Source organism: Aplysia californica, unplaced genomic scaffold, assembly GCF_000002075.1.
Source record: "Aplysia californica isolate F4 #8 unplaced genomic scaffold, AplCal3.0 scaffold00425, whole genome shotgun sequence".
Lineage (NCBI taxonomy): Eukaryota > Metazoa > Mollusca > Gastropoda > Aplysiida > Aplysiidae > Aplysia > Aplysia californica.
The window spans coordinates 220,255-234,018 of record NW_004797695.1 but is presented as its reverse complement, the minus strand read 5'-3'; the positions used below and the strand labels follow the sequence as shown (position 1 = coordinate 234,018).

Sequence of the window (13,764 nt, the reverse complement as noted above, 5' to 3'; positions counted from 1 at the left end):
ATCAGAGTTTCTTATTTTTTGCCAATGACAAAATCATACCGCCAAAAGTGAGAACACGAATACAGCTCACAAATCCAAATTACCAAAGACTATTACTTCAGCTAATTTCATCTTTTTAGAGAGATCCTCTGAAAAGAGACCTGACAACATAGAAATGTGACTGTTTAAAGATTTGAGGTTTGTGACAAAGGATCCCATGCACTGAACTTTAGTTATTAAAATAGTTTGTAAAAATATACTGTCCCCAAAGGAGAGGAGGTGTCCTGTCCAAAGAGAAGGTAAAAACTTTAACTAACACGCCGGAAAAACCAACAACTGGTTAGTCTCTTTGGTGATTGAGAGACTTGATCTTATAAATAAAAATTAGTTCTCGAGTCTTAGCTTTAAACAAAAGAGCTTGTTACCGTACTTTAAAACCTTTTACAGAAGAAAAACACTGGTCAAGACGCAGGAGTATCTCCAGAAAAATAGTAACAGTTTAAGCAATGATAGGAAATGGGTCATATATAATATAACATCACTGTCACAGGGGGTTAACAAGCCTAGGTGGGTGGCTGGTGGGTGCTCTGGAGTGGTTTGCTCCTTTTTTCCTATAAGACATCCTTCTATCATCCTTATCTCTATTCTTTTTCTTTGTATCTTAACCCTTTCTGTTCCAGATACCGATACATCCCTGTCTTTCTTCACAACAAAGTTATGTTATGCAGTTAAGTCGTGGTACACAAAGAGTTCATCTCTAGTCACACCTCTAATCTTAGGCACTAATATGACCTATCTGTGCTGAAGGTGCCATAAAACTTGTCTTAAACCTTCAAAACTAAAGAACCTACAGTTGACCACTCCAGAGGAGCACAGAAAAACTGAACAGTAGTTTTAGCTCAGAGCTTGTGAGAGGGTGCAGGAAGGGAGGGAGGAACTAGAGCCAGTACTGGTTACTGCGTAGAACAGGAGTGGTAGTGCGACAATGCTGCAATAGGTCAGGGTCCATCAGCGTCCAGTCCATGAGGTCAGTGCTGGCATTGGAGTCACGGCCACTGGTCATGGTAGACCGTCGCTCCATGTCCTCTGAGGCCTGGTCAGACTGAATTCGAAGAGAGAAAAAGAAAAATGTCCCAGAAATTAGAATGGATTGGCTTAAGCATAAGATTAAAATAATAGAAATGGTACAGAAGGCATGAAATACAGATGAAGGGAACCAGAAAAGAAGCAGTTTACATTGCCCTTTCTCACTCTAAAAACCTAAACCATATAGATTCATGATGAACCTGTCACACAATCTTAAAACAACTGTAAAAGAAGTGGTTCTAAATGGCAAGGGATGATAGGTAAAGACAATCTGAAACAATATCAGCAGCATAAAAGGCACAGTATGAAAGGCATTTCAAAGAAAAATTACTCTCTCAACACCCTGCTATCACATAATTGAACTTAAAATATGGTTTGTTCTTTTGTATCATTTACTAGGTCCAGTGAGCTAAGACTAACTTGAACATATCTTGTACTTACATTTATGTAAACCACCTAGAATTGTGTGCACACAGGAGTGGGTACTATAACAATTATCTTCATTATTATTATCATGTCATCAGATCAAAACTTTCCAACAGTGGCTGGTAACACCTGAACAACTCACCTGAGTGACGTCCGGGGAGCCTGGTGGAGTTCCTGGCCGGTACCCTAAAGACGTGGTTGGTCGGTCACTGTACTGGGGGCTGACCAGCGATGTGTTCATGTAAGTGTTCTCCTCAAATGGTTCCACTAATGCTGCGTCCTCCGCACTCATCGGGGTCAAGGACGTGTCATCGTGTTTCGGCTCTATCAGCACGTGAGGTTGGTCAAGCTGCAATGGTCCACTGATGTACGGGCGTGGCTTGTACTGCTTCTCTTCCTCCATGGACCCCGAGCGCTTCTGCTTGCGCCGACGCAGGAACAAGATCACGAGGACCACGACAACAACAAGAATGGTCAGTAAAGAAACCACAGTGGCGATGATAATCACGTTAGTATTTCCGTCATCTGAGCCCACAGAAGCGCCACTGACTTTGCCTTGACCTGCACTGTCCTTCTCTTCATCATCATCCCCTCGTTCTGAAACCCCGGTATCATCAGAGTCATGTTCAGGGGAAATTGGGGTCTCTTCCCCTTGCCCACTGATATCAGTTTCCATTTGGTCCTTATCATCTAGAGGCTCCAGCTGGATGACAAGTTCCCCCTCTGCTGGTGGCACTCCTGCTGCTGTTAGCTTGTACTTAAAGCTGTCCTGTTTCGCCCCACCCTGACTAGCAACATAATAGACCCTGGTGTACAGAACGTCCTCAAAGGTAAACTCTGACACAGGGGTAAAGTTCTCCTGAGAATCCACTGATCTTTTCCGCATTCGATTTTTCTTCATGATCTTGCCGTGTTCCGGCGGAGAAGAGATTTCAAAGCGGGGATTGTCGTTGGTGATCTGGGCCAACTCGCTGGCATCAAGGCTGGCACGTGTGATTGCCACGTGAGATCCAGGAGAAGACAGAAGTGGTCCCTGCCTCACCAATGGCTTCATGATGATATCAAACTGCACAGCATCTTTGTGACAGTCCTGGTTAAGCAAGGCGATGTTGCAAACAAAGAAGTCCTCTCCCGGAGAATCAGTGTTCTGAGTGTACACCAATGCACCAGACTCCAAATCCAGTTGAGTGAAATCTGTGACTTGAACACCAGACTTTCTGAGCTTGCCAAACTGAGGAGCTTGAATCACTTTGTATACAAGCGTGTCAGGATCTCCATTTGTAGTCACCTTCAGGTGCGGGCTAGACAGAGTTACTGAGCGGCTACCCTGAATTAGAGGCACCATCCTATCTGAAGCTACCTCAATTTCTAAAGCTGTGACAAAAATGTCCATGTTGGCAAACCAAGGGTCAAACACCGTATCCCATACCTTGAAGTACATAGAGCTACTAGCCTTGCGTGTACCGTCATGTTTGAATATAATGTCTCCATCATCAATGTCTTTTTGAGTAAATGCTGTCAACCGTACAAGCGGCTGAGACTTTTTCACAAACATTCCATTGTCCGGCTGAGTTAAGATGATGTATACAATGCCTTCAGGGCCAGTGTCAAGATCTACTGTACTCAGATTGAAGCTATTCAAGGTGACTTCCGACCCTTGTTTGACAATAATTTTTGGGTGTCTGGTGAGGAGTTCAAAAGGCGCATCATTCAAGGGCTCTATGTCCACCGTAAAGTTAAATACTTGGTACATGGACGCTGTGGCCTCTGACACAGAACGTGGCACTAACATCATCACTCCAAACTGGAACCAGTCATACACTGTATCTGAGTGATCATGTTTGTAAACCAGGGAGCCCTTGTTCAGATCCTCTTGAGTGAAGGTATCCCCCATCTCCGCAGTCATATCCCTGAACCACAAGTAACCATTGTGAACAGATGCAACAAAGGAGAATTCTACTCTGATGTCTTCCTTGTAGGCATTCAAGGACTCGAGCATCTTTGATGAGTTAAAGAGGTCAGCTGATATTGTAACCTGCTCACCTTCAGCCACCACTGGCTCAATGACTTTCAACACGCGCCTGTAATTTCCTTGGTGAAGATTTGAAAAAGAAATACTGATTTGTAGCATCTTCTTTTTTAGCGGCTGAGCATAGGTGGTGGATATTTCAAAGTAAATCCCCTCTCCATCACTCCAGTCCTTCGGGTGACTTGTGGGAAGAAAGAAAACTTTTCCCTCATTTACCTCTTCTTGGGTAAAGGAGTTGATGTCAAGAGTTTGGGCACCAACCACTGTCACCAAGCGGCCTTTTCTCGGGCGTGGCTCAACCACAGTGAAGACAATCGGCTGAGAGAAGTTCTCAGCAGACGTCTTGACCAGGAGCGTCCGGTTACTGATAAGTTCTAAAGTTCTGGGGAAGGCTTTCACGGTTTCATTCACCATCACAGACAACTGGACAGGGCGAGCTCGAATCCGGAAAATTTTGTAGTCATCTTTGTTCCTTCCATCTGTGGCTTGAAACTGGAACTCCCCATTTTCATTACCTGTTTGAAAAGAAGTGAATAACGTTACTTAGTTTAAAGGGCAAATAAAAGAGGTCCAATTTCATTTATTTAAAATCTTGCCCAGACAGCAGGCCAGGGCATACTGGTTGTCTATGACTTTCGCCAGCCAAGGTGTCTTAAACAAGTCTAAAGAGCCCATACAGATCTTCAAGACTTCCTTCCCTGTCTGGAAAGACAAGGTGGTGAATCCCACCTACACTGGAATCAGTTGCATAAAAACAGGTATAAAAACATAGCCTTGTTACGATTTAAGCATCCTTACTTTTGTGTTGTCAAGATAATTTACTAGAAAATGGTCTCAAAAGCATCACATTTTTTATGTTTTTAATTTTTAAACATTGTTTTGTCTTTTCAGTCTTTTCAGCACAACATCGAAAAAAAGAAGAAGGCAGCTAAAAATCAGTTTACCTTTGTGAACAAATACCAGCTGACCACTGTCTATGTCCCTCTGTGTGAATCTCAGGATATGCTTGAAGGTGTTGTTCAGGAAGGCCAAGTGACCATTGGTGGGGGCCGTCACTCGAAACTCAACCTGGCTACTAGTAGAGTCAGAGTCGGAGGCCTGCAATAAAAGAGCAGGACATCATTAATGTAAGATGGTTTTGCAGACAAAAACCTTTGAAGGCTCTAATTGAACAAAATTTTTGGCATATATTCTCTTTTACCCAAATAAAATTATTATAATTATAAAAAATCACACACAAAGAAAACAAACACAGACAGAAAATTACTTGCAATTACACATACACACAGACATACACACACACACACACACACACACACACACACACACACACACACACACACACACAAACATGTGCATCCTTTTCTAGTCGAGTAAAAATGATTACTCCACAACCCCATCAATAATCAACTCCTTATCCTGCAGCAAACTGGTAAAATAAGACGATAAAAAATATTTCAACAATACGAACAAAAATGCTAACAACAACATTAATAACAATAATAATCATGTCAAAAAGAAGAAGAATATTTCCATTAATAATCAACAATAGTGCAATGTTTGTGATAATAGTAAAAACATAAATCATTAAATCACCACTATTCCTAACAATGCATGTCATCAGTTAAGCATGCTGTCTAAGAGAAAAAGACTCAACATGCACACTTCAGGGCTTGCAACACACATATTACACAAATACACTTTCATTTTAGTGCCAGTACACATTGAGTTCGCACTTTGATATTTCTATCTGACATCCTTCCACACAGAAAAAAAGCACAATTATGAACCAATACAGAATTATTATGATAAAAAGTGGATATTCTCATTTCACCAAACTGTACTTCAGCAACAAATAGTTTTCAAAACAAACTATAATACGTATGCATAAAACACATAAAAAGCTCAAAGTACATTCCCCTAGCTGAAATAAGACATTAAGTACAGAACTTATTTACTTACCTGCAAATGCTCATTGGTGAGAAGAGTAATTGACCCAGTCCACACATCAAGTCCAGTATTGACCACAATGCGTGGTGGTTGGTCATCTACAGAGGTGACCTTCAGGTACAAGGTCGTTACTTGGCTAACAGTACTTGCATCAGGCACTTCTGTTTTGATGGCCATCTCATCCGACAGGCTCTCGCTGCCATCATGAACGTAATGGACCCTTCCTCTGGATATATCACTGTATGAGAACTTACTGACGTGTGTATCCCTACTGCCTGACCTGAGCACAACTCGTCCATGGACCGGGGCTCTCTCCACTGTGAACCTCACTTCTCGGTTTTGCGCCAGCCTGCCTTTCAAAGCCAATGTTTTCATCAATAGAACAATACTGCCCCCCTCCATGACTGTGGCATTTGCTTTGTTCTGCGGTAATGTTAGAGGAACGATTTCTATAAGAAATTCTATGTGCCGTAGACTTTGTACGTCTGTGCCTACATCAAAGACCATTGTGTCCGAGAGTTGTGAGGGAGACTCTGAGGCATACTGCACACGTCCGGCATTTATATCCGCCTGGTTGAACTCAGGTGCTTCACCCTGCTTGACCGTTTTCCCACCAATGATGAGGTGTCCATATTGGGGAAGTCTGGTGATAATGTATTCAATCTCCCAGGGCTCATATCCCTTGTGGGACACCTGGAGGATATCTTTGCTAATGGCTTTGGTCTGGTAGGCCAGCACACGTAATAGGCCATTGTGAACGATCTGTGGGGGTTCATTGACTCCCTCCACCTCAACTGTGATCTTGAAGGTAGTGACAGGGGACTTAAATGAGTTGATGCTCACAGTGAATGTGAACTTATCATCCATTTCCATAGTGCCATCATGCCAATATCTCACCAGACCACGGAGAACATCTCGGTACGAAAATCTCAGTACCTGCCGACCGCTGACACGCAGCTGGCCATGCTCAGGTTCTTGCACAAGTTGGAATGTCGCGTCCTGTTCATCAAAATCCATGTTGGTCTCGATGCTAAGGTTGTAGGGTGTTATCAGAGCCAGTTTCCCTTGTAGAACGGTAACACCTGTGTTATTGCCAGCCATCACATAAGGTGACGATGCCTGGATTTCAAATATACTTGTAGTAATGAACTGGCCATCTGAGACTGAGATTGGTGTGCGAGTGTAACTGTTACCTTTATGCTGGAATATCAGATTTCCTTTGATAAGATCACTCTGTGTGAAGTTGTAGACAGATACCTTGGTACCTGCATTGATAATGTCACCATTAGGTATAGGCTGTCGATGGTAGCTAAGTAAAGAATCATCAAAGTCTATGTCTGGGTCAGTGAATGCTAGATCTTTAATGCTCAACACTTTACTCTGACCACTGGCTACTTTAAATATCTTGCTGACAGATCTCACCGGGGCATTGTCATTAATCATTTTCATTGCTATATGAAAAGTCCCAGAAAACTCCTGAATCTCATCAGGCAGGCTGGACTGAGAATCATCGAAAACAATACTAGAAGAAAATGTAAAAAAGTCACTTTGATTTTCAGAATCGTCATGCTTATACAAAACTTTTTTGGCACTGATTTCTGACATAGTGAAAAAAGAAGCATTTCCACGCTCAATTTTTCCTGTATCTGGATTCACAATTTCAATGTGCCCATGGCTTGGATAGTTGATGATTGAGAGAGTGAATCTTTTAAACTTGTCCATCTTCACAGACAAATCGCGCTCTGTGATCAGTGCACTTCCACCTTCTGGCACTCCCAGCAGCCCATTGTTCACCATCTGGACAGAGGTGCTCGATTCGGGGGTGTACAATATCCTAGGGCGCACCATGATGATAAAGCCGTAATACGCTGCCTGGAGATCTGCAAAATCATTAACCTTCTCAAACCCTGGTTTGTTGAACTTGTAATAGACATGACCATTGTTCACATCCTGTTGGGTGAAATTGTCATCAGTTTTGAGCGGGGAAACCTGAGAAAAGATCACTGGGTTGGTGACGTCCTGAGGGATCAAATATAGATCTCCTTTCTGAGGAGGTCGTAACATCATGTAAACAATCTTCTGAAAATCCAGATTTTCTGCATTGGAAATCACAGACAGTGAGGTGTTTGAGAACTTCCCAAAAGATGTCTTTGACAAAACTAGATTGGAGCTGTGCTCTACACTGAGGACAACCGTTTTGAACTGAATCTGGAAGCCCAAAGATTCTTTCTTGACATCTTGGGCAGATACTTCAAATTTGAAATTATCATAGTTAGAAATCTTTGAACTTGGTAAATGTAGGTAGCGAATTCTGCCTGAATTGAGATGCCTTTGACTGAATGTCTCAACATCTACCCACTTAGAGGACTGATGCTCCATGCGCTGTAGGGTGCCGTAAGCAGGAGGTTTAGTGATGTGGTACCTCAGCTCTATGTCTTCCAGAGGAGCGTTAGTGACAGCACTGAGGTTAAAGTTTGTGATAAGCCTGTGACTCCCATAGCTTAGAGTGATACCCGTGTTGTTAGCTATGCTCACCTGCAGCTCTTCCTCTTTAAAACGAAAGTCGGCTGATTCACTGACAGAAACGCCATCAGTGACATTGACCTTTGTGTATACGATTCTATCCCCATTATGCTGAAACCAGATGTATCCATCTTGAACGTCCTTCAGTGTGAAGGATGTCACAGATATTTTGGGTTCATCAGACCTCTCAAACATGCTCCTGGCCTGACGTAGGTAGTTGATGACGAATCTGAGTTTGGAACTATCAATGTCAGATGAGGGGACATTGAGAATGGCTGGTGTAATCCTAATCTTAGCACCAGGTGTCACCGAAATAATATTACCATAACTTAGAACCACTTCTAAGTTACTACTTTTAGGTGCCTGTACTCTCACAGGCACAACAAACTCATACTTGTCTTTCAGCTTTGCTTCTTGCCTATGAAGCAAAGAGTTAAAAGTCAATTCAATAGTAAAGCTGTCAATCTCTTCTTCACCACCGTAATGTCTGTACACAATAGAGTTACTAGTAAGTTCTCTCAGAGTAAATGTGTTTGCACTATGACTGCCTCTGCTATTTTTTATTTCTATTGAACCACTCTTTGGCCTGTCTTTCACTGTGAACACAACATGCTCCTCTGTCAGTCCATTGCTGAACAGAGCCCTGTTGAGCTGGATCACTTCCTGGTTGATGACCACAACACCACCTTTCACCACTTTCAATTCACTGACAGAAACGATGCCTCTCGTATCCTCATTCCAGTCGTCAAAATCTGAGCGGAATGTATCCTTAACACATACTTGTTCTCCACAGTCACACCTGAAATCAGTTCCCTCTAGTTCTGTGCACTGGGCACCAGGCAGACACGGGTCTTGTGAACAAGGGAACTCCCAGGCACAATCTGGGTCTATGAGACGAGACACCTCAATCTGGTGGAAGCCAAAAGTACGGGAATTCATCATGATATTTCTCAGACAGCCAACCATGGAACCCTTCATCGCTGACTTCCCAAGCAGGGACACCAAGCCTAACCTGATGGCATGAGATCTTGTTTTAAAGCCAACACCTCCAAGGTATACATGACCAGCCAAGTTTAAGTAGTTCTGGCCTCCCAGATGAAACCTGGTCAAGTTCTTCTCGGTGTCTATCTGCAGTTCAGCGACAGTCTCTGACACACTCACCTCCAGCTTGTGCCACTTGCCATCACTCACCGGATAGTCCAGCCACACCTCTATCACCCCACTACCTTTGTCTATAGACAACTTTGGCCTGCCATCCACTAATTCTACAGCTATGAAATCTTCCCATGCTGCACCTTGACCAGAATTGAACAAAATCACGGCATCTGGTGATCGGGTTTTTACTTCACAAGAGAAAACTCCACCATCTGACTGAGGATAAATTCTTAAGTGAGGAAACGCAACAAAAGACGTATCAGAGGAAAGGCTTATGGGCGAATTTGACGAAGCAGTGAATTCATCGTCACAGTGCCAGGCCACCTGAAAGGCATTCTGGGCACTCTTCAGCTCTTTTGCTTCCTTCAGGATATCGTGGCCGTTGAAGAAGACACTCCTGAGACAGCCCCTAAAGGATTTAGCCCCTCTGTAGAACTCTTCCTTTAAATTCCCTGTGCCCCCCAGCAGCACACCGAGGTCTATGTTGAGATCATGATATGTCCCTGGCGTGGTGGCCTGACCTGCGTCAATCCCGTCCACCGCCAGATAGACGGTGTCCAGTGTCCGGTTGACCAGCACCTCATGCCAGCGTGAGTCGTCTAGGCGGACCCCGCGGGCCGAGAACGTCACGGCCTCGCCAGAGCCCAGGTTGACGCGCGTCTCGACTATCCCCGCGTTGAGCTGGACCACCACGTAGTCTGTCTGCCCAGCGGCCAGCAGGAGTAGGCCCTGTGGCCGGTGCGAGCGGAACTGGAGCGACACGGAGTTGGAGCTGCTCGCCTCGCGCACCGGCGTGAACACGTAACTCTCCCCGTAGAAGGAAGCTGAGAGGAACAGAAAAAAAGTTATAGTTAGGCTTCAATAAAGAAGAGCACAGCGACACAATACGTCCGGCTATAGAAACATAAGCAAAAAGTAAAAGTTGAAGATGATAAGGGAAGGCCCATCAATCATTTGTGGTCCTTCACAGTCAAGCAAAGAGACTTTCTAATCGATAACAAAATGTCACACCAATGTTTTTCAGTTGTTGTTGCAATTTTGTATCGTTAAGGAATTCGGAAGCTGGACTTGTTTGTTTTGTTGTTTTTTTGGTCGTTTTTTTTTGGGGGGGGGGGGAGGGGTTTGCTTTGCTTTTTGGGGTTTTTTTGTGTTGTATCTATTCGCCCTTTCATTATTGTAAATATTGCATGCCTCCATTGACACAAATGAGATCAATTTGGGGGCGAGCTTCTTCGACCCAGCTTAGGAGGGCTAACCCAGGCAGAGTGGGATACAGTACCACAGCAGACAGATGGAGACACCAAGTTTAAAAAAACCAGAACAAAAACAAACAAACAAACAAACAAAAAACTGCCTCACTTGGGAATCGAACTCGCGCCTTCTGCGTGCAGCAGTGCAGAGCCTAACCGTTACACAACAAGCGCTGGTACGCGATTCTCCTTTCAGTTTTAAATACAAAGAACCCAATGTACACAACACAGGAAATGTAACGTTATCTACTAATTAAGATAGAAAAGAGACCTATTAGCAGAACCCCACTCCGCTCTGCCAAAAACCCTTTAAAAATATCAAGAAGAGAAGAAAACAGAACAAAAAGAAAACAAAAGCGCTCATATGAAGTTCCGCTTATCCAGGTAATCTTCCCTTCCCTGTTTCCCCCTTCCAAACAGAGAAACACACGTCAAAAACCCACTAACCCCAAACCCCCAAAAAGATAAATAATGTAAAAAAGCTACCCTAAAAAACCACAACAAGAAGGCTCCCACTCCCACTGACTACACATCCAGGCACGCGCGCTTCATGTCATTTGCTCTGAGCGTGAGTGCCATACAGTGAGATAACGGCACGGGGGAGCGAGGAGCCGGCACCAAGCTGCAGACACCCAATAACTGATAAACACCACTCCAACGTTAAAGCCAAGTGATAACAGAGTCGTTCACTCGTTGCACAGCGGGGTGCACGAGTAGGTAACTTTGTTAGAGTCACAAAAGTTAAGCATAGAAACCATAGCTTTTATTGAAGTTCTATTATTCTAAAGCGAGATCAACTTCTTTTTTTCAGCAAGTCACGTGTGCAGGCTCGGATCCGAACAGAAACGGCCCTCAACAAAATTCCCCTCTTTATGATAAGACTCGCAATTAGGTCCACAATAATGACTAGTTAATATAGACGATCAGCGGTCTTGACCCCCAATGAACAATCGGACTTTACGTTCCTCACATGAAAGGAATAACGACTCGAAGACTACGAAAGTCCTGGGTAAATAATCCCTTTAAGAGACCGTTAAGTCCAATCTAAATTTAATTTTAGCCCGAAATGATTTCTTCAGAGTTGTTTCACTCTAAGCCGCTTGACTTGAAGCGATCGACTTGCACTGTTCAAATCTGGCTTCAAATCAAGGAAATCAGCCTAGCTCTCTCTGTCATTCTGCAGATCCTGCCGAAATGGGAAAATTTCGCACTAGTGTACACACCTTAAGAGGGGGGGGGGGGGGGGGCGACACCCCCAAAATCAAAATTCGGCTCAAAATCATGGAATTTGAGTTGTAGGCATTTTTAGCTTCCTCAGCCTCTCCTACAACTATTTCATAGCATAAGAACCCCAAAAACCGTATTTTTTCCCATACCGGGCATGTTTGTAACCGCCATTTCCTCATAAAGTCAGTATTTTATTTTTCTTTATCAGCCGTTTTCTCAAAACGCGACTTTTATACTAATTTGAATAACTCCCCCATTTTTCATCCAATCTTCATGAAATTTTCACAGAATGAAGAGAAGACGTAATACTAAAAATTTGTCTGTTGAATTTTTGATATATGGAATAGATTTTTGTTGGTGGTGTCTGGAATGTGGATTTTCACGGATTTTTCGCAAACTGGAATGCTACCTCAGGAAAAAATTTATTAAAAATTTTCTAATTCGATTAGGAAAAAAACAACACACGAATTTTTAGATCTAATGTTTGTGAACACGCATGCAAAAAACAATCAATTTCCATGAGCGATAAGTGCGGTATTCATTACGTAAGACATGTCAATAAAATCCAATATGGCGGCGTATCCATGGAAAATAAACTTTTTTCTCAAATTTGATTGCGGATTTTAAGACTCCTTACTGTGGTTGTTATATGTGTGAAATTTGGTAAAATTCGGTCCAGTAATAAGCGAGATAGCCTCCAGGTGCAGCCCCCCTTAATATAATACTGTCTTGTTCAAGCTACGCACTATTCTGGACTGAGGCTCCACCTTTTGTTCTAATGAAAAGGCTCGGGAATGCAGCGTAGGCAACTGTCATTCAAATCTTCAGCCGCTTGGATAATAGATAATATCGGTAAAGCTTCCGATGTGCGCAGCTTCAAGTAATAGACGGCTTGGTCAACACATACGCATCATCAAATTAAGTACGTTGTAGTTGTATTGAAAGGGGTGCATACAGTACGGGAAGTACATAGTACATGTACACAAAATAATGGTCGACGGAGAAAATAAAAGGGAACCCAAGATTTGCTTACTCTTTAAAGCCCACTCACTATAAACGTTAATAAAACATTTCCCGTAGGCATACCCAAAAAAAAAAAAAAAAAAAAAAATCTCCGTGAGCGTACTTTATTCAATCGGCCGAAATGTCGCCACATGTTACTACTTGTATATTACAACAACCAAGAGACAGCAGCACCACCATATCCCTCCCAAATGCCACTCATTCACTCAGCTCAGTATCTTTCCAGAAGGCGAGACCTGCTCCCCACAGACGTCATGTAGTGCGTCATCACAACAGTATCAGCGCGCGCGCGATCCGGGGCCCTTCTACGGGGATTAACACAGAGATAGGCGTGGTGCACTTACGAATTACCCATTGCACTGATGCACTGGTCCATGTCAGATCCAGTTGGCCGGACCCGATCAAACAAGGCTCGATTCTGGCTTAAATGTTTTTATTTGATGTTTATTAACAAATAACCCAAGTTCAGAACGCCCCGTTGGAGATTCGAACCAGGTCCATCTGCTCCGCAGTTCAGCATGATACATAAAGGGCTAACTATACATCCTTTTCATCCGGAAAGTTGTAAGCAGTGAGCTTCCTCAAATCTTGCACTGACATGAGCTTATGAGTAAAGCAGCTTGGCTGCTGAAATTCGGAGGGGAAAAAATAAACCAAAACAAAACTCCAACCAGCATACTTGGCAAATCCTGGCTAAAACAATGTTTCATATCGGATCGGATCGGATCGGATCGGATCGGACACGGACTCGGTTGGGATCAGTTGGACCAGCGGACACACAGAAATCTCATCATCTCGCAATGGGCACAGTCGGCAAGGGTTAGAGAAAGAAATGTGTGCAGGTGAGCAAAATGCGCGGCAGGACGAGGCAGAACGTGTGGAATACCAGCGGGGGAGTCTCGTTCCCGCAACGTTAAAATCAACAATGATGGGGAGGGGGCAGTAATAAAACCAAGAAATGTGTGAAGGAAAGGTGGCGATGTGGTGTATTGGATACATGCGTGTGAGCGTGTTTATGCGCGCGCGTGTTTGTGTGCTTGTGTGTTCGTGCGTGCGTGCACGCGCGCGTGTATGTATGTGTGCGTGTGTATGTGTATGTGTGTGTGTGTGTGTGTG

General features: G+C 43.5%; 1 protein-coding gene across 1 annotated transcript in view; it reads right to left on the bottom strand.

The window, feature by feature from the left end:
• Positions 1 to 583: 583 nt before the first annotated feature.
• The window catches only part of LOC101850497 (chondroitin sulfate proteoglycan 4), a 50,459-nt gene continuing 37,278 nt past the window's right edge, over positions 584 to 13,764 (bottom strand). Inside the window, exons 2-5 of the mRNA XM_005104554.3 lie at positions 5,483 to 9,972; positions 4,465 to 4,618; positions 1,634 to 4,035; positions 584 to 1,081 (exon numbers count right to left, since the gene is read on the bottom strand). Coding sequence (XP_005104611.1) covers positions 917 to 1,081; positions 1,634 to 4,035; positions 4,465 to 4,618; positions 5,483 to 9,972 — 7,211 coding nt within the window. The 3' untranslated portion in view covers positions 584 to 916. The remainder of the gene's footprint in view (positions 1,082 to 1,633; positions 4,036 to 4,464; positions 4,619 to 5,482; positions 9,973 to 13,764) is intronic.